Source organism: Oncorhynchus kisutch, linkage group LG6 (genome assembly GCF_002021735.2).
Source record: "Oncorhynchus kisutch isolate 150728-3 linkage group LG6, Okis_V2, whole genome shotgun sequence".
Lineage (NCBI taxonomy): Eukaryota > Metazoa > Chordata > Actinopteri > Salmoniformes > Salmonidae > Oncorhynchus > Oncorhynchus kisutch.
The window spans coordinates 78,641,608-78,663,695 of NC_034179.2; the positions used below are offsets into that span (position 1 = coordinate 78,641,608).

Genomic DNA, 22,088 nt, shown 5'->3' on the forward strand with positions numbered 1-22,088 from the left:
ATAAGGGGCAATCCGTAATTTCGATTAAGACATGAGCGAGCTAGGACGGACGTAGTCAATAACTATTTGTTCAGCACTTTTGAAATGTACAGCAACAGAATTCAGAACATGGGTCGTTCTTACAGTATTCTCACTGTACACCAAATCAGAACCGTGGGATAAATAAAGGGGGCATATAATCAGACAATGAAAGCTCTTACAATATTCAATGATTATATTTCTCTAAAACAGGCTACATGTGCACCATCAAGTCAGAAAAGCAGGGTAGGTTATGAGGAAGGAAAGGGATCAAATTATTAGGGTGGGGCACATGGGCTACTAACAGCTTACTTCACAACATACACTTAGTATTACTTTCTCCTTGGCATATTTCTTCATTTATGCAGCAGCATAAAATACATTTTGGACTCACCTTGTTGTGCTTTGCTCACCTGAACAGGAAGATGGCGTGGCAGTCATTCTTGTGGGCTCTAGAAAGAGGCAAGAAATTCAGACTTGGAATTCTGAGTTGATTGAACATTCAAAATGATTTGTGTTTAGTGAGTCCGCCAGATCAGAGGCAGTAGGGATGACCAGGGATGTTCTCTTGATAAGTGTGTGAATTGAACCATTTTCTGTCCTTCTAAGCATTCAAAGTGTTATGAGTACCTTAGGGTGTCAGGGAAAATGTATGGAGCAAAAAGTACATTATTTTCTTTAGTAAAGTAAAAGTTGTCAAAAATACAAAAAAACGACTTACGTAGTACTTTATAGTATTTTTACTTAAGTACTTTACACCACTGCCAGTAGATTGCCAACACGATGCATGATGATGACTGCTTGCCTAGCTTGCTAGCTTTTGAAAGTATGATATGATCAACGCAATCAAAGCTACGGTAGATATAACTTGATTTGATGTAATTTTATCTATGGCCAATGACCTTGAGCCTTCTTGGATGGGCACTTCTAATGTAAGTCTATGGCAGCACCCAATGGGCTTGAATTTTCGAGCTCTACCTGTAAATTTTGTGGTGACGTAGTGTCCCCATGAGTGCCAGAACACTGAGGCAATCACTGCGCAACTCCAGAACATTACCAACCCGTACCCTCCATATATTCCGCTGGCTGCCCCTCCACCACAGAAAGCACTGAGCTAGGCTGAAACATCTGCATTTTGGAGATGCCTTACTCAAGAAAGCAAAAAAGAAACCATATTTGTATGCAGCTTTGTAAACTTTTTGTAAAAATTGTTTGCAAACTGATATGTGATGTGTATTAATGCCAAAATAACTGCTCCCATCTGCTCTGAATTACGCAACATCACTGTACATCCTGTACCGCCCTGGGATCTTGTCAGGGTATCTCTGTGCATTGAAATTGCCATCGATAAAGTAAAATTGTGTTTGTTGTCCATAGCTTATTCCTGCCAATACCATAGCCCCACCGCCATCATGTGGCACTGTATTCACAACGTTGACGTCAGCAAACTGCTCGCCCACACAACGCCATACACGTGGTCTGCGGTTGTGAGGCCGGTTGGATGTACTGCCAAATTCTCTAAAACGTTGTTGGAGGTGGATTATGGTATAGAGATGAACATTCAATTCTCTGGCATGGCAACAGCTCTGGTGGACATTCCTGCAGTCTGCATGCAAATTGCACGGCCCCTCAAAACTTGAGACATCTGTGGCAATGTGTTGTGTGCCAAAACTGCATATTTTAGAGTGGCCTTTTATTGTCCCCAGCACAAGGTGCCCCTGTATAATGATCATGCTGTTTAATCAGCTTCTTGATAGGCCACACATGTAAGGTGGATGGATTATGGCAAACGAGAAATGCTCACTAACAGGGATGTAAACACATGTATGCACATATTTTAGTTTGTATGGAACATTTCTGGGATCTTTTATATCAGCTCATGAAACATGTGAAAAACACTTTACACGTTGCTGTTCTTGTTCAGTGTATTCTCAATGCAAACTTTTTATGTTGACAAAAAAATCGCTGGACAAATGATTGGAAACAGCTATACTGTCTTGATGCAGTGTTAACAGTGAATCTCTAGCGCCATCTACAGACCGTTTTCTTAAAATGTAACCAGTTCACACAGTATATTCCCCTTGATCAAGTTACATTTGATCATATTTGAGTCACTTTGTTTTTTACTATTACTGTAACTGTAACTAATTAAAAACAAAATACATCAAAAGCTGAAATTATATTGATTAACTGTATATTTCCAAACAAACACATAAATTTTTTAGGATAGGCTACTAATGATGGTTTCATTAATTCATGACAGCATATACAATGTTACAACCTTTTACTTTTCTGTCAACGGTTTCAACAATATTACCTTAGCTTATTCCCAGTAATGTCTATCCTCACTTGAAAAACACACTGCTCCATGACAATATGTTACACAAGTATGTGACGTAGTCAAAAGAGGCGGCGTTAGCTACGCCGGCCGCTTGCCTTGGATTCAACATCAAACCCGTCTCAGAAAGTCGTTTTATTTACGTATTTGTTGGAGCGTACCATGGATTTAATATAAGTAGATCGTCTACTGACAAACTTCACTTGACTTATCTCCGAAAGTCATCGATCTGGTAAGTTTTAGGTACATTTTTCGCCTTGTAAGGCCTAGTCATTTCGCTAATGTCTGAGGGAGTAGAATTCGTTCTGAAAATGTCGACCATCTAAATTATATTTTTTTTGCCGATTTGACTGTCATCAAAATGAAGTTGTCAAGAGACATAAATAACTTGCCGCTTACCAATCGAGAAACAGTCAAGCTAGTGTTGTGGATTGTAATAGTTATGATCTATAATACAATTATTCATGAACTCAATTAGTGGATATAACGTGCACAAGGGAATTTCCTGAAAGTGTGATTAGTGTAGCTAATGTACTTTTGTAAATATTTTGTTTTTATAACTAGATATCTATGCCATCAAAGCCACTCTTTATTTTGAAGTCCAATTTACAGCTAGTCTACTGTACTGTATCTGTGTCAGCTGTTCACTGTATAAAATGGACTAACGTCATTACAAATAAGAAAATAACACAATGCCACTGTGAGTTTGTAGGCTTAGCCCAGATGATAGATGCCACTTTTCTCAAATCCCAGCTAGGTAAATGATTTTGGTCTGGCTCAGTAGCTGATTGTATCATTATGGTCATCATCCTGTGATTACCGTTGATCTCAGCATGTTAACCGATCAATCAGCTACTACAGTTTATGACCTAAATAATAGTACCTTTGCAATTGAGGACAATCAAGCGTTTTGCATCAGGCCAGCTGTCTAGTTGGTTTTAGAGCTGATGATACAGCATTTCTCTTTGTTGTCTTTACAAATCCCATTCCTCTGACCTTTGCTTCATGATGATGTGAACTTATGATGTACAGAGGATGTTTTGTTAGTTACAGTTCTTTAGTGCTGTGTCAAGTGATCTCTAACTAACACTAGGGTTTGTCTATTGTACATTTCAAGGCAGAGCGCCAGAGGTTGAGCTACAGCCATGGTGCAACAATACCAGTCACCTGTAAGGGTCTATAAACACCCCTTTGAGCTGATAATGGCGGTAAGTTATGTACATTTGTGTGTTTAGGCTCCTGCTTTGTCTATGCGTATATTTGTAGGTGGGTAGTGAGGGATGTTTGTGAGAGGTTGCAGTGCTCATGTGCAAATTGGACCCAGGCAGTCAGACTGCCAGTGTTTTGTGCTGCAGGAACAAAGTGTGGTTTGGCTGCATAGAAACCTATCTCATCTCATACAATATATCTCTATACACTGTATTATGTCATGTTCTAGTGTTTTGTTGGTGAGATCATTGTTTATCCACCTTTTTGTTTTGGAAACAGTCTGCGGTATTTCTGTTCACCCAACCTAATGGCAGTGGCAGCAGATAACACAATATCATATTTATTATTGAGTATGAAACCGTAAGAGTACGATTTAACGCCAATCGCATCCACACTGCCCTAACCCATCTGGACAAGAGGAATACCTATGTGAGGATACTGTTCATCAACTACAGCTCAGCATTTAACACCATAGTGCCCTCCAAACACGTCATCAAGCTCGAGACTTTGGGTCTCGACCCCGCCCTGTGCAACTGGGTACTGGACTTCCTGACGGGCCACCACCAGGTGGTGAGGGTAGGTAACAACATCTCCACCCCGCTGATCCTCAACACTGGGGCCCCACAAGGGTGTGTTATAAGCCCTCTCCTGTACTCCCTGTTTACCCATGACTGCGTGGCCATGCACGCCTCTAACCCAACAACGATGAGTCGGCCTACAGGGAGGAGGTGAGGGCCATCGGAGGATGGTGTCAGGAAAATAACCTCACACTCAACAAAACAAAGGACTTGGACTTCAGGAAACAGCAGAGGGAGCACCCCCCTATCCATATCGACGGGACCGTAGTGGAGAGGGTAGTAAGTTTTAAGTTCCTCGGCGTACACATCGTGGACAAACTGAATTGGTCCACCCACACAGACAGCGTGGTGAAGAAGGCTGAAGAAATTTGGCTTGTCACCAAAAGCACTCACAAACTTTTACAGATGCACAATCGAGAGCATCCTGTCGGGCTGTATCACCCCCTGGTACAGCAACTGCTCCGCCCACAACCGTGAGGTCTGCACAACGCATCACCGGGGGCAAACTACCTGCCCTCCAGGACACCTACACCACCCGATGTCACAGGAAGGCCATAAAGTTCATCAAGGACAACAACCACCCGAGCCACTGCCTGTTCACCCCGCTATCACCCAGAAGGCGAGGTCAGTACAGGTGCATCAAAGCAGGGACCGAGAAGCTGTTTTTCAGTCTCTATCTCAAGGCCATCAGACTGTTAAACTGCCACCACTAACATTGACTGGCTGCTGCCAACATACTGACTCAACTCCAGCCACTTTAATAATGGAAAAATGTATGTAAAAAATTTATCACTAGCCACTTTAAACAATGCCACTTAATATAATGTTTACATACCCTACATTACTCATCTCATATGTATATACTGTACTCTATACCATCTATTGCATCTTGCCTATGCCGTTCTGTACCATCACTCATTCATGTATCGTTATGTACATATTCTTCATCCCTTTACACTTGTGTGTGTATAATTGTTAGCTAGATTACTCGTTGGTTATTACTGCATTGTCGGAACTAGAAGCACAAGCATTTCGCTACACTCGCATTAACATCTGCTAACCATGTGTATGTGACCGATACAATTTGATTTGATTTAATTAGTAACTTTTTGCCTTTAGTATTTTTGCAGGCACCTTGACTAAAGCGATGCTCTCTGTTAAATGCAATACCATATATTAGGTTTTCCACCTGCCCTGCTGTAATATACATCATTCTTGATTTCAGTCACCGATCACCACTGCATAGATGTACTGATACAGTAGTAGTTCTGCAGATAGTTGCAAAAATCATAGGAAATACACCAATCCACAATGTCACATGCATACATACACACACTACCGTTCAAAAGTTTGGGGTCACTTAGAAATGTCCTTGTTTTTGAAAGAGCACTTTTTTTTGTCCATTTAAAATAACATCAAATTGATCAGAAATACGGTGGAGACGTTGTAAATGACTATTGAAGCTGGAAACGGCTGATTTGATTTGTATTTCTTTTAATGGAATATCTACATAGGGGTACGTTGTTAGCTAATCCAAGCTTGTCATTTTAAAAGGCTAATTGACCATTTTGCAATTATGTTAGCACAGCTGAAAACTGTTGTTCTGATTTAAAGAAGCAATACAACCAGCCTTCTTTAGACTAGTTAAGTATCTGAAGCATCAGCATTTGTGGGTTCGATTACAGGCTCAAAATGTCCAGAAACAAATAACTTTCTTCTGAAACTCGTCAGTCTATTCTTGTTCTGAGAAATGAAGGCTATTCCATGTGAGAAATTGCCAAGAAACTGAAGATCTCGTACAACGCTGTGTACTACTCCCTTCACAGAAAAGCGCAAACTGGCTCTAACCAGAATAGAAAGAGGAATGGGAGGCCCCAGGGCACAACTGAGCAAGAGGACAAGTACATTAGTGTCTAGTTTGAGAAACAGACGCCTCACAAGTCCTCAACTGGCAGCTTCATTAAATAGTACTCGCAAAACACCAGTCTCAACGTCAATAGTGAAGAGGTGACTCCGGGATGCTGGCCTTTTAGGCAGAGTTGCAAAGAAAAGGCCATATGTCAGACTGGCCAATAAAAAGAAAGTATTAAGATGGGTAAAAGAACACAGACACTGGACAGAAGAACTCTGCCTAGAAGGCCAGCATTCCGGAGTCGTCTCTTCACTGTTGATGTTGAGACTGGTGTTTTGCGGGTACTATTTAATTTAGAAAAATGTGCTTTTCTTTCAAAAACAAGGACATTTCTAAGTGACCCCAAACGTTTGAACGGTTGTGTGTGTGTGTGTGCGCGTGTGTGTGTGTGTGTGTGTGTGTGTGTGTGTGTGTGTGTGTGTGTGTGTGTGTGTGTGTGTGTGTGTGTGTGTGTGTGTGTGTGTGTGTGTGTATAAATAAATAAACATTTGTATCTTGTGACTTGGCAGGAAGTCAGCAGTCTTCTAATCCCAGTTCAGTGAAGAGATCAGATCGCAGGGCTTCAGACAGAGTGGGGGTGGTTTGGGGCACAGTGTTCTAACAGTCAGATCCTAACTGGAGGGGAAGTCAGGCCCAAAACACAATCTATGTTTAACCATGATATTTATTAAGTATCCCCCACTACTCTTCCTGGGGTCCAGCAACATTAAGGCAGTTATATAGTATTTAAAATATTACATGACATTATATTTCATAACACTTTTCATAACACAAAGTGTGTTCCCTCAGGCCACTACTCTACTACTACATATCTACAACACAAAATCCATGTGTACGTGCGTTTCTTATCATGTGTCTGTGCCTGTGTGTCTCTTCAGTCCACGCTGATCTATAAGGTGTATTTCTATCTGTTTTTTTTATATCTAATTGTACTGCTTGCATCAGTTACCAACAGTTACCTGATGTGGAATAGAGTTCCATGTAGCCATGGCTCTATGCAGTTCTATGAGCCTCCCATAGTCTGCCTCTCTCACCACGCCACCAGCTGTCTGTCTCAGGATCATCTGTCAGAGGCCCCATCATGCTGTATGGGTTTTATGTTTAAGAGCATGCCTTGGTGTGGCTGCCTGGGAAGGTTATCTATTTTGGATGTGCTAGTCTTCTCATTCTGTTATGGGTTGCATTCTGACTTGTGACACAGAACAAGCAGTACTCCAGTCGCCGCTCCTCCTCCCCTATCATTTCTTCTCTCATTTCTTTCTCTCGTCTCTCCCCTGGGCCTAGTTGTACAGTACTGTCTGTGTCTGCTGCTCCCACTGTGACTTCCTGCTTAGCTGTGGTTGACTGGCTGCTCTCTGAACTAGGCCCTGGGTGTCATTAGGCCTCCCCTCGCTGTGCTTGGTCCCGTCTGCTGCCTGGCCTACTGCCACAGCTGGTCTGCCCTGTTCGGGCTGATAAGACTGCTCCATCCGGGGGAAGTTGTGGCTTAGTACAGTTTCCCTCAGACAGAACACGCCGTATGAAGGGTTGTTTATATCATATCAACCCCCACATCTGTTCAGTGCACAGCCTCAGTGTTTTACGGTGAATAGCTTGGCCCAAAGTCCATTAAAATGCAATCTTATGATTCATATCCACTTTTATTTTCTAAACTCTTGAATTTAAGCTCTTGGCTCTGTCTTGGCTCGGCATCTGTTTACCTTGTTTCTGCTCTGTTTGAGACGCTGTGCCACTTCCTGTTCTTTGGGGTTATCTATTAAGCCAGAAGCAAGTTACATTGTATAATAAAAAGGTCAGCGCTGGAAAAGGTCATTACCGAACAAAAGCTTAGCTTGTTAAAAACACTGAAATGGTTTATTTTGTAAGTGTCCTGTGTTACGCAACCTGATTACAGTGGAAGTCAGGTGCTCTGTTCTTTCTCTAACTGCAGCCGTGGCTCTGCTTCACCAAATACCAAAAAACCCAACCTTTGACCCCCAGGAGTTCTAGTCTCGGCAACATCTGTTAAATATCTGGGAATGTTTTTTGTTATACTTCCATTCACACACTGTCAGCGTGATCCAAAGGGACTTCAAAGATAGGCAGCCCCGCAACCTTTAAATCAACTGACAGTCTGTAAAAAGCCTGTTCTAATGACAGCAGTTCACACTAGATAAGAGGGCCTAGCCAGACTAGAGGCTTCCTCTGTCCTCTGACTGACCGTCCCACTGACTGATCCTTGGTTTGGCCCACTGACAGCCATTACAGTATCACTCCTGTCCTGACACCATCATCACACCAAACCTGGCATGTCGGTTTACCGCTTATCACTGACGACAACATTCCTCCGTTCTCGGGAACGTTTATGGATTTGTTTTCCATATTCAAATCAAATTTTATTGGTCACCTTCACATGGTTAGCAGATGTTAATGCCAGCGAAATGCTTGTGCTTCTAGTTCCGGCCATGCAATAATATCTTACAAGTAATCTAACAATTTCACAATAACTACCTTTTACACACAAGTGTAAAGGAATGAATAAGAATAAAACCCCAAATATCAAGCAATGCAGATGTGGCACGGTGGCTAGGAAAAACTCCCAGGAAAGGCTGGAACCTAGGAAGAAACCTAGAGAGGAACCAGGCTCTGAGGGGTTGCCGGTGCTGGAGAGAGAGGATGGAAACAGCAGGTCCGGTTCAAGGCATGACCAGTGAAAAGATCAGGGATCCATAACCGCAGGCAGAGCAGCAGAAACTGGATCAGCAGCACGACAAGGTAGCACGTCTGGTGAACAGGTCAGGGTTCCGTAGATGGGTTAGCTGACAACGTCATGAAAACAATGTGCTTCCATGGGGCAGAAGTCACCGTGTTGTTGTGATTCTGGATGGACAGATTTGTTAACAAGAATGACAAGCTGCCATGTGGGGAATCATAAATGGATCATTTCAGCTTGTTGTTGATACCATGACTTGTTTTGGCTGATTTTGGGGAGGGGGGGGCTTTAGAGGGATCATACCTAAGATCACACAGTACACCAGATAGGACAGACTGACCCTAGCTTCCTGGCATAAAGACTATTGCAGCATAGAAACTGGAGACTGAGACGGGGGGGGGGGGGGACAGGTCCAACCAAGCAGGATATAACCCCACCCACTTTGTCAAAGCACAACCCCCTCACCACCAAAGGTATATCAACAGACCACTAACTTACTACCCTGAGACAAGGCAGAGTATAGCCCACAAAGATCTCCCCCACCGCCCGAGCCTGAGGGGGCGCAAAACCGGACAGGAAGATCACGTTAGTAACTCAACCCATTCAAGTAGGGTAGAGTGGAAAAAAGCCTAGCACAATTGCACCCCATCTAGGGATGACATGGGAGAGAGAGATGAGCAAGCCAGTGACTCAGCCCCCACAATAGAAGCAGAGAATCCCATTGGAGAAAGGGGAGCCAGCCAGGCAGAGACAGCTAGGGTGGTTTGTCACTCCAGTGCCTTGCCGTTCACCTTCTCACCCCTGGGCCAGACTACACTCAATCATAGGGACCTACTGAAGAGATGAGTGTTCAGTAAAGACTTAAAGGTTGAAACCCAGTCTGCGTCTCTCACATGGATCGGTAGACCGTTCCATAAAAATTGAGCTCTATAGGAGAAAGCCCTGCCTCCAGTGGTTTGCTTAGAACTTCTATGAACATTAAGGAGGCCTGTGTCTTGTGACTGTAGCGTACGTCTAGGTATGTACAACAGGACCAAATGGGTAGGAGCAAGTCCATGTAATGCATTGTAGGTTACCAGTAAAACCTTGAAATCAGCCCTAGCCTTAACAGGAAGCCAATATCGTTTGCTAATAACACAAAATCCAGACACAAAATAATGGATATGTTTTATCTATCCTGAATCAAGATTTAGGCCTAAATATTTAGAATATGCATGTAGGCTCAGAACGTCTGAGGCAGTTTGGTTTTCTGAATGCAGGCACTGTTAGAGACGATGGACAATGCACCCAACTATCTAACTGTAGGCTTCTTGGTTTATGCACTGAAGCCTATATACTACTTTAGTGTTTTGGCTTGGTAATGGAGAAGAAGGAAATGGACTCCGTATCTTATGTTCCCAAGCATTGGAAGATAGTAGTTACATGTCTTGGTTGTGTAACTGTAATCAACTGTATATCCTGTCATGTTATTCAATCAATATTCACGGATGATGTCTTCGTGCCTTGTCATTCTATCGATCAGACTGCACACCAGCTTTGTTTGATCCATAAAGACTTGCACTGTTGCACTGTCGTTAACCACGTTGTGATGGAAACAGGAAGTACCGGTCCAATTTTATAAATGCCTTCAGATCATTTGTTCGTTGGGATCTTTTTGTATCTGTAAAATGAATTATGCGAGAAATGCCGTTGGAAATTCCTTTATGCGTAAATATTTATAAAATAACCATCATATTGAAGTCACGCCATGTTATGGTATGTGGTCCTCCCACTACTACTTGGGAAACCATGCAGTTTATTAGGCTACAGATGAAATAAGTTATGAACTTCACAGGGTGGTGAAAGTGCACTGTGATGAGATTGATGCTCCTTTCCAATAAATATTGATGAAATATAGAGGGTTTTATTCTGGTGACATGATGATCGATGCTTGACTGCCATATTCTCGGTCTTATCCATAGTAAACTCATCATGTAGACTACCCTACCCTCACTGTTTCTGTGAGTTGTTGGCTAGAGTACATGTACCAAGACCAGAGTAGACACATTTTCTATTTAATACAACAGTTTTTGTGACAGAAATATTAGTAGAGTTGAAAATGCCACAGAAACACATTGAACTTTACATTTTTATTTGGTACATTAAAACTTAAGCAAAAAAAAATACATGTTTTGTGCACTATGTGATCACAAACTGATTTTTATCCGCAACAAGTCAGTTTGGTGGAAACACCACTGGTGGGAAATGTTCTATTCTAATAATTGCATGAAAATCTGTCGCCAATTGGACGGAAACCTAGATAGTGACTCTGAACAGGGTGGGTGTTTTATGTGTGTGTCAGCAGATTGACCTCCGTGTACTCTGCACCATTGTGCTAATTTGGGGTTTCATCCTATCAGATTCCAGCAAAAATGGTATTTTGGTTTATCTGACTTTCATTGATCTGCATGTCCAGCCCTTATATTTAACCTCGCAGTCAAGTGTTTTACCATTTTCTTTTCAGGACAACCAGGGATACAAGTAGAACACTAAACCATTTTTAATAAACCGTTGCCTTCATGAGTTTTATTGACAAATGTCAATAACAAAGCTACAGTAAACATGTTGTCCCCACGAAAGATGCATTGTAAATTCCGCATCATTCACCCAAGTTTCATCAACATCTGGCCAGTGCTGTCGAGATCGGGTGTGACTAACGTACGGACAGACGGCTGGACAGAGACCGATCCAAAGTCCCCTCCCAAATGTCCTTGTTGGGGACAATAAGGTCCGCCAAATCAAAAAACGGATAAAATGAATTTATACGAATGCTGTACGTACGGGAACTGTTTGCAGACTGAAATAATATCCAACAAGTCACTGACAACTGTGTGGAGTCTGGAGTCTAAGGCACCGCATCTCAGTGCTGGAGCCGTCACTACAGACCCTACAGACCCTGGTTCGATTCTAGGCTGTATCACTGTATCAACGAGCCCAGCATCGTTAGGGTTTGGTCGGTGTAGGCCGTCATTGTAAATAAAAGTTTGTTCTTAACTGACTTGCCTTAAGTAAAGGTTACATGAAATAAATCTAACGACTCGTGCAGCTTGTGAGCGTCATAGGGCAAAACATGTTTGTGAGAGTCTCAGCTTTTCATATATAGCTTTTTATAGTTTGTAGCTCAAACCATTCAGACTCTACAGCCATTTTCTCTACCCCCCCCCCCCCCCCCCGTGGTTATTATCACAGAAAAGAAATTGACCAATCCAATGGTACAACCCAGTAGTCTGTAGCTGAAACACATGTTTTAAAAGGGGTAGAAGTCCAAAATGCGCTAGAGTTACAGTGGGACTCATTGAGTTACGGGTAGAGTTCAGTTGAGAACCATCATGTGTAATCAACATGGGTGCTCTTTGTATTGGTCAGGCCTGGTGTGTGCATGTGTGTGTGTGAGATAACTTTGTCAGCTCTTGACATTGACTCTGGTTGGACTCTGTGATTGTCACATGACCTACTAACTTATCTGGTGACCTTTGTCCAGAGGGAGTCCTCCAGGGGCCTCAGCAGATTTATAAAGATATCACTCAGTCCGGGGGCCAATCTTGACAGAGGAAGCCCGGTAGGTCTGTCTTGGCCTGGTCGTCATATAAGCCATGAAATCAAAGAGAGAGCACACTTTAAAGAGCCAGACGACTGCTGTTAAAGCTGGAATCCTTCATGTTGAAACTGCCACGTCCGTTTGCAATATTACAACAACGAAGCCGTTTCTGCAAACAACACACTGTTTTTCTGTCGGACATCATTGCAGGCGTGATAGAACAGCAGCATGTAATGCCATTTGTTTTACCTTGATGCGCAACTCCCCCCACCTCTGCTTTGCCATGGAAACAAAAACAGTAACAGTGGCCTTAGGGTGGACATTATACACATTTTGATCAAAGTGATTATAACCCAGAAAATACTTTCACTGTATGTCATGGATTGCGTTTTGTTTCCATCATGTGAGTAATATTGCATATTTTCTTCCTCCTTCCCTCTCTCCCATTAGGCCTATGTGCGGAGGTTTCCAAACTGCCCCCTGATCCCCATCTTTGTGGACAGTGAGGTGGTGAAGGAGGAGCACAGTGATGACGGAGCCACTGTGTTCATTGAGAGGCGCTGTAAGGTGGAGGCAGACGCCCCCCGGCTGTTCAAAAGGGTATCTTACCTTTTCACCTTTAACTTTTCTCTTGAGCAGTGAAGCTACTCAAGCTAGCAATGTATAATAGTGTCTGTTTGATTCTCTTATTTTCTAATGTGAATGCTATTAGTGATTATTTCCCCTCAGACCTGAATATCCTGGTAGGGACATTGTCTTGTTGTTGATTGACCGTGGTCTACTGTGTGTGTCTAGATGGCTGGTGTGGACTACCTGTACTTCATCCATAAGAACACTCTGGACCGCAGGGAGAGGGCGCTGCACATCGAGGTCGTCAACGAGACCTTCTCCAACAGAGTCATCGTCCATGAGATCTGCAACTACACGGTGTGCCCCACAACTATAATAATCATCGGTTACATGGGCTGCGTTTTTTTACACTCATTGGTCTTTTGACCAATCACATCAGATCTTTGCACATGAGATATTTTTCAGAGCTGATCTGATTGGTCAAAAGACTAGCAACATATAGTAGTTGTGTGTGTTTGACACTCTTTCTTAAATGTGTGAAGGCTATTAGTGATTATAATATATTAGAATTGAGCTTTCTGTGTAAACACAGACATATTCTCTCCATCACTGCAACAGGGTTTGTAGCCCTTTATACCCGTACCCATATATGGGTTGAAATAGTCAGATTTGAGGACTGATAAGCGCCTATTAATGACGTCGGAGCTCAGGCTCTGAACTTCACAGCTCAGTATGGGTTTTGAACTTGAGCACAGCATGCGACAGGAAGTTGCCCCCATCCCTCCTGATAATTGGACAACTTGTGCAAATGTTTAGTTGTCTGAGTGAGGAAAATGCTGTAATTTAAGAGGACTCAGTGTATTTTTAAGGATGAGATGTTGAAGCTGGTAATAAATACCACTTTGATGTCATACAAGCCAAACACCTGTGAGTCCAAATGTGCACATCACATTTCATCATAAAACTCATGTCATATAGTGTCAGTGTTTATGATCACTATGTTTGATGTACAGTTACCAGATGACATGGCATCATACCCTGGTTGTTCTGAACAGAATGAGACGATGTTTGTTCTATTGTGAAGAAAAATCTCAGTGGACACGTACGTGAATGCATACATGACTCTTTTCTATGTGTACCAAAATTGCCATCTCTTTCTATGAGTTACCCTGTGAAAGCCTAACACTGTAAAATCCTATTTTATAACTTAGCTAGTCATGGTGGCAATGGAACAAGCTTTTAATCGAAGCCCACCTGACCGAGATTGCGATTTATAATGGGACATTTTTGGATTGTGTAAGCAACAACCGTAATTGTGATGGTAGGAATGCAGGGTTGTGTTCCTTACATAACAACTACAAGAGAGCCAAAGTAAAACGCCTCATAGTTGAGGACTGTTATTTGAGTCTTAAGTGCATGGAAGTTACGTAGGGACTGCACACTGTGGAGAGGTGTGTGGCAGCTTGGAGACGTCAGTTAGCCCTCTCACTCAAACCCTTGTCACTTTTTTCCTCTTATGTTGCACCTACCCACATTTTCCAGGAATAATCTCATGTTACTGAATGTATCCAGCGTATTTTCAGATTTGATCAACAAATGTGCTGAAAATATAGTAAATGTAAAATCAACAGCGTAATGGTTGTGGCCTAACAATTTCGCCATAATCTCCAAACTGTTCCCTTTCAATTGCTACCATGCTTATGCATATGCTTCTGTAAGAAACATTTCAATTTAGCCCTGTCCATATAGGCCAATTCCCACCAGTGTAAAGGGTTCCTCCATTTGGCGTCTGTTTTGTGATGAGTTGTGCTTCCTCCACAGGTTCACCCAGAGAATGAGGAGTGGACGTGTTTCGAGCAGACAGCCAGTCTGGACATCAAGTCCTTCTTTGGCTTTGAGAACGCAGCCGAGAAGCTAGCCATGAAGCAATATGCCAACAGTATTAAAAAGGTGTGTTCATGTGTCAGTCTGTGAGCATGTGAGTACAGTATACATGTCAGTGTGGTGGGATGGATGAGGCTATAGGATATACCATCATCATCCAGCATGCTGCTCCCCCATATAGACCCAGTGTTACATGAGCATGCTTGTGCAGTCTATTTCCAGGCCTTCTGTGATCCAGTCTGGCAGATTTGTGTAAACTGAGTGTGTTAACCAGGATCTTCTCACATTTGCCTGTTGGGCCATATATCCTGCTCAGCTTTGTCACGCAATGGGCTGTGCTCTTATGCAGCCAGGCTCGTGTCTAAACAAACCTGCAGTATTTGCCCACAGTGTTTGCTCATTACACTAGCTACCTGTACTGTCCTTATGCAGTCATGTGCTCTGTCCTCCAGGGCAAAGAGATCATAGAGTATTACCTGAAGGAGTTGGAGGACGAGGGGGTGACCCACGTCCCCCGCTGGAGCCCCCCTCAGGCCCCCCCACCCACTGCCAGGCTCCAGCTGCCACTCACCAGTGCTCCTTCCATTGCCATCCCTGTGCCCACTGCCAAAGAGACCCCCACTGCCAGCCCCACAGATCTACCGGCTGGCTCCCCAGATGGTCAGTGTTCCGAGGCAGAATCAACACAATAATAAACACATACAATCTGAAGGATCTGTCATGGCTGAAGTCCCAATCCCATTCCACTGGCTCTGAAAGCCAACATTCTGGCCTTGCCTTGGGCTGGTAGACTGTGGGTATGCATTTGGGTATGTGTGTGAATTGACTGTGTCTGTGTTTCGATTGCAGATAAGTTGGATGCAGACTACATCAGGCGTTACCTAGGAGACCTGACGCCGCTGCAGGAGAGCTGTCTTATAAGACTACGCCAGTGGCTGCAGGAGACCCACAAGGGCAAGGTTGGACACGTGTATGAACACACCTGACACTCAAACTCTGACTCAAATAGCTGCAAACAAGAGCAAAACTTGAATCCAAACAACATAGATGTAAGTAAAACTCACATCCGACTCACACACACCACAACATCTGAATAAACACAATCTCCGCTCCCTCCTCTAGATCCCTAAGGACCAGCATGTGCTGCGTTTCCTGCGGGCCCGGGACTTTAACCTGGAGAAGGCCCGGGAGATCCTGTGTCAGTCGCTCTCCTGGAGGAAGCAGCACCAGGTGGACTTCCTGCTGGACTCCTGGGAGAGACCTCAGCTGCTGCACGACTACTACACCGGTGGCTGGCACCACCACGACAAAGGTAGGTTCCTCTCAGAGCAGGATAGGGTTTTAACGGCAGCGTTATGTTCAACGGGCACAGACAGAAGTAGTGTTCTTATTGCACAAATTCAGGAAGTACTGCACCACCAGTTTCACAGTGTTTTCTTCCACTTGGTTTCTAGTGAATGTAACCCAGCTCTTATATGTATTGGTAATGACTAACTGTAATGTCTGGTTGTTTCTCTGGAAGTGACATCACTAGCTATGTTTCCATGAACTTGTCCAGTGATTATTTGTAGTTCATTTTTTTGGCATTTTGCATAAAAAATAGTTGCAACAATTGCCTGATGCATTTCTGTTGAACTGTTTTGTGTCGATAAAAACAGAAAATTAAAAATACGATATTTTGCAAAAACCTAGTGTTGAACACAAATTTAAGTGATTGAGTTGTTTTCATTATCCATTTTTGCAAATTGTGCATTTAATAATAAGCCTGTATGCCCACTCCCACCGATCCGTTTCATGTCTCAGGTAGCTTGCAAAAGTCAGCATGGATAGAATGCAAGAAATGACTAATATTTCTCATGTGCCAATGTATGTCACGGACTGTGCCACGGTGAAACTTGCACTCCTTTAGCTCAGAGGTAGTTGAATGGTGAAACAACCAGAAAAGCAAGGCAAAGCAATTCAGGCATTCTTGTCCTGCAAAGAAACATTATTTGTATAGTTGAACATTTTGATTTAGCAAGCAGTAGGCATTTAGAGTGAAATGTGGAGTGGAGCTTTATAGTTACATGATGACGTCTCGTGACCCACGTACCGTCAAAATGATTGGGCAATCATTATTTATTTGAAAGCACCGTTTCTATCATTTGTCACAATAAAGAATGTTGGACAAAATAAAAATCCACCCCTGTCCAACAGATGATACAATGTTGCTGATCTTTAGAACGTTTCTCCTACAGCTGCTGTTTCCATTACACTGCCACAAGGTTTTTATATTTGTATAAACCTGGGTCAATGGAAACCTGCCTACTATGTGTCAAGGGAAATCTCCCAGTCTGTGGGCATGAGTCAGACGGGTAGCTGTTGGTCGCGTTCTCCTGCTGTGTCAGCAACTGACAGATTGCTATAGCATATGATGTGGTTAGCAGAGACGTAAAATACCTGTCCAGGCATTGTAAGATCTGGGCAGAGGAAATGACCCATTATCTCCACTTAGCTGATAGCCAATCGGACATCTAGGACCTCAGACCAGGAAGTGGCCCATAGTAACCATAATAACAATAACCCCCACCTAAAAGCAAATACAGCTGGTTGTAAACACCTATATTTACATGAATGACTTTAATGTGAGTTGTAAATGTATATACTGTTGATGTGATTATGGTCAACACAATCTGACTCGGTTCCTCTATTGATTTACCTGAATACTCTCAGCGTCTGTTTAATGTCATGATCATTACTGATCCTCTTGTAGCTTTAACAGTGAGGTCACGTGTTTGTGTCCTCGTCTGTCTATAGATGGATGCCCTCTGTATATTCTGCGACTCGGTCAAATGGATACCAAGGGTTTAGTACGCGCCTTGGGCGAGGAGTCCCTTCTGAGACAAGTGAGTATGACACACACACACACACACACACATCCAGATGCTGGGTATAAGCACACACATAAATACATAAACACATACTATTTGCAAATGCTCTCCCTTCCCCTTCCCCTAACCTCTCACCTCTTCACTCTCCCTCAGGTCCTCTCAATCAACGAGGAAGGTCTGAGGCGTTGTGAAGAGAACACCAGAGTCTTTGGCCGACCCATCAGGTAGCTACCATTTCACACTCACTCCTCTTATGTATCTCATCCCTGAATGTCCTATAACTCTCCTGTGTCTATCTGTCAGCTGCTGGACGTGCCTGGTGGACCTGGAGGGGTTAAACATGCGTCACCTGTGGCGTCCGGGGGTTAAAGCCCTGCTGAGGATCATAGAGGTGGTGGAGGCCAACTACCCAGAGACCCTGGGATGTCTGCTCATACTGAGGGCTCCACGGGTCTTCCCTGTGCTCTGGACCCTGGTGAGAGCCTTTAACATCACACATTGTAGTGTACATTACATTGTACAGTGCTTTCGCTCTCTCTCTCCAACTTGATCACGTTCAGTTGTATTCAATTGCATGTGCAGAGCAAACATATGAGACGACCTTTGACCCCGAGTGTCTGTACACTGTTCTCAGGTCAGTCCATTCATTGACGAGAATACCAGGAAGAAGTTCCTGGTGTATGCTGCGAATGACTACCAGGGGCCTGGAGGTCTGGTGGACTACATCGATAGAGAGGTCATCCCTGACTTCCTGGGAGGAGACTGCCTGGTGAGTCTCTCTGGCAGACCGGAGTCTCATCTGGCTGTTGTAGACAGTACCCTTCTACATGCATATGAATTCATATTGGCCAATGCTGCTAGTACATAATATAGTTAACATTGGGTCATCTTATTAGACATTTTCCTTGCTGTGTGTGCTGATAGAACTGGGGGCTGATTGTGTCTCTTGTATCCTCTCTCATGTCATATTCAGTGTGAGATCCCTGAAGGAGGTATGGTCCCCAAATCTCTGTACAGGACAGCAGAGGCGCTGGAAAGTGAGGAGCTGCGGCTGTGGACAGACACCATCTACAAGACTGCCAGTGTCTTCAAAGGGGCCCCACATGAGGTAACCTGATCTAAACAGTAACTACAGTATGTGTTTTCCAGCTTCTCAGTTGACTGCGCCAAAATAGTCGGTTAGGTTGCTCCCCCTAGTGGAGAAATGCGTTACAGCAAAAAGCTATAAAAACCCATCACAGTGATTTTAATGATCATTTGTCTGTAGTTTTGTCTTACTGTGTTCACTCACTACCGATCCTTTTCCAGCTGCTGATCGAAATCTCCGAGCCCTCGTCTGTGATCACCTGGGACTTTGACGTGTGTAAAGGGGACGTCATCTTCAACATCTACCACTCCCGGAGGGCGCCCCAGCCCCCCAAGAGGGACGTCCAGGGGGCCCACGGCAGCATCGTGTCGCCAGCCACCAACAACATGCAGCTGATTGACAGATCCTGGATTCTGGGGCAAGACTACAGTATGGTGGAGACAGCACTCACCTGCAAGGAGGGAGAGAGTGTTCAGGTAAGAGACTGAAACAGCCACCGTCACATCCACAGCTGGTACAGGTGGGTCTGATGATTGGTAGTACCTCATTTGGATTTGTGTAAGTGGGTCTGTTCAATTGGTTGTGTTTCTGAACGTTTCCGAATATGTGTTCATGATAACATGTACAACTTTATATTTGTATATTTTTTTTTTAACCTTTTATTTAACCAGGCAAGTCGGTTAAAAACACATTCTTATTTTACAATGACGGCCTACCCCGGTCAAACCCAGACAACGCTGGGCCAATTGTATGCCCCTATGGGACTTCCAATCACGGCCGGTTGTGATACAGCCTGGAAATGAACCAGGGTCTGTAGTGACGCCTCTAGCATCACTACAGGTGCAGTGCCTTAGACCGCTGTGCCAATCGGAGGCCCCCAAAAAATATGTTTCCGCCCTGTTTCGAACCGGGGACCTTTCGTGTGTGAGGCGAACATGATAACCACTATTTTATTTTTTTAATAAAATTATTTAACCTTTATTTAACCAGGTAGGCTAGTTGAGAACAAGTTCTCATTTACAACTGCGACCTGGCCAAGATAAAGCAAAGCAGTTTGACACATACAACAACACAGAGTTACACATGGAATAAACAAACAAACATACAGTCAATAATACAGTAGAAAAAGTCTATATACAGTGTAGGCAATAAATAGGCCATGGTGGCGAAGTAATTACAATATACCACTGCGGAAACTAACCACCAACCTCAGATCTGAATCCTAAGACGTGAGTGTAACAGAAACATCCACTGATGTCAATAGGAGTTCTGTGCAGTGCTCATAACTGGTCTCCATCCCTTGGCAGTGTCTCTGACCAGAGTTTCTGTAAGCTGGTAATTGCTGGCTTTTGGACATATACCTAAAAGCCGACAACTAAAAACATTGCAATGCATGGAAGTTGGTTCAGGTTGTCTTTCAATCCCATCACCTGTCTACTCCGGCTGTCTGTCTTCAGTTCACACTCTCACTAGCAAACTTGCAACATTTTATCAACTGGTACCGTCCCGCTAAGTTTCCCGTGCCAGTGAGTCTAACAGACAAAGCTGTGTGAATACAGAGGATAAATATTCAAGTATTTTATTACATTTTGCTAGATGAATCTCTCTAATAGACCATTTACAGAGATGTCATACAAGTCCAGCAAGGAGGAGAATTTAGATGAAGTCATTTAGCTTCCCTCTTCTAATCTAATGCCTGGTCCAGTAGCCAGAGGGAGACATGCAAGGAGCTGACTTTCAATTTGTAGGCTATCATTCCTCCTCCTTGCGTAGCTCAATAATCATTGCAGTCACTTCCATGGGGTGTCATTCGGCAGTGGGCAACGCCTTCAAAAGTATTTGCCTACATGTGAGGGAATTCTAATGGGTTTCTATTACATAAAGTCTGTCATTTCGATATTGAATGTGCTATTAGCTATAGCCTGCGTTTGAATGGAAACGCTGCCTCTGACCCTTGACCTCACCTGTCCCCTCCTCCTCTCCCCAGGGCTCCCATGTGACGCGGTGGCCCGGGTTCTATATCCTCCAATGGCGGTTCCACTGCTCCCCGGCCTGCTCTACCTCCAGCCTGCCCCGGGTGGACGACGTGCTGGCCTCCCTGCAGGTCTCCTCCCACAAGTGTAAGGTCATGTTCTACACCGAGGTGCTGGGCTCCGAAGACTTCAGGTCAGTCACCATTCACTATACTGTATAACACAGTGTATTGTTATGGTGGTGCTTAGTGTGTAGGGCTGCTGCATGTCAGTGAGTAAATGTTTTAGGCCAGCTTGTTTTTTTAGGCAGTGTGTAGTTGTGTGGGGAAAATGTATTTGTGATCATTTATAAGGGTGTTTATAAAGATTCTTAAGGAAACAGTGCTCTATGAAAAAGGTGTTTGATGGATATTTAATCTATTGTCTGTGTGTTTGTCTGCCTGTCTGTCTGTCTGTCCAGGGGCTCTATGACCAGTCTGGAATCCAGTCACAGTGGCTTCTCCCAGCTGAGTGCCGCCACCACCACCTCTAGCCAATCACAGTCCAGCTCCACCGTATCAAGGTAGCATCCAGCCAATAGGAGGTGAAGGAGTTTGAGTTTTGCAACATGGAGATCCCATTTAGGATCTAACTGACTTCTGATACTGTTGACTTCTGCCCTGTTGCCTTAAAGAAAAACCAGTGCTGTCCCAACACCTGCCAATGAGGACTTAACCTTACCCAATGGGATGAGAGAAGTGTTATGAACTGTATGGAACAAGGATCGCCTATCCTTAATGCCATGTGGTGGAGCACTGGAGTTCCTACCTGTGAGCACCTTCTAGTACTTGCATTTAAAGCACTGGAATATATTATTACAATTTACATGTACATTTTTTAATCTGTATCTATAATTAGTGACATTAAGATTGCTCTGGAAGTGGAACATCTGCTATATGAGCATCTGCTGAATGAATAAATGCACATGGAGATGTCTTGCAAACCATCATCATCCTCTTCTTTCTTTCAATACCATTATTCTTTCTTTTTTAAGGGAAGTGACAGAAATGTTTCCCATTTTATTGAAACTGAACAATAAAGCACTTTCTATTTTCAGCATTTATGTAATAACAATGATGACTACTGTTTCAGATGGTACTGTTGAAGTTACCCTTATTCACCATAGGATGTCAGTGTGTTCATGAGGAACGGTGCTACACACAACCATACTACAGTAGCCCTTCTCCAGCCAGTGATTGTCTTACCAGCCACTCTGTCACTCCTTCCTTTGGTACTCAACCTTTTAAAGTTGTGTTGCTGAAATAGAGAACTGATATAACTGATATGGCCGATCAGCGATATATTACTGTGAGAGGTTCCTAAACCTCCGCCATGTCTTTT

General features: G+C 43.5%; 1 protein-coding gene across 2 annotated transcripts; it reads left to right on the forward strand.

Annotated features, from left to right (window-relative positions):
* Positions 1–2,404: 2,404 nt before the first annotated feature.
* Positions 2,405–21,806, forward strand: LOC109883071 (SEC14-like protein 1). Of its 2 annotated transcripts, none has more exons than XM_031827756.1 (17): positions 2,405–2,588; positions 3,474–3,564; positions 12,775–12,924; positions 13,120–13,251; positions 14,716–14,844; positions 15,231–15,438; positions 15,628–15,737; positions 15,901–16,090; positions 17,575–17,663; positions 17,802–17,872; positions 17,952–18,123; positions 18,283–18,417; positions 18,622–18,756; positions 18,957–19,211; positions 20,723–20,901; positions 21,169–21,270; positions 21,382–21,806. In XM_031827756.1, exons 2-17 carry the CDS (start codon positions 3,502–3,504, stop codon positions 21,452–21,454), a joined length of 2,193 nt encoding a protein of 730 aa, XP_031683616.1. In that variant the 5' UTR covers positions 2,405–2,588; positions 3,474–3,501; the 3' UTR covers positions 21,455–21,806. The 2 variants fall into 2 exon arrangements, with proteins under 2 accessions (XP_031683616.1, XP_031683617.1); XM_031827757.1 differs by having other exon boundaries at positions 2,440–2,588; positions 21,169–21,291.
* Positions 21,807–22,088: the final 282 nt, after the last annotated feature.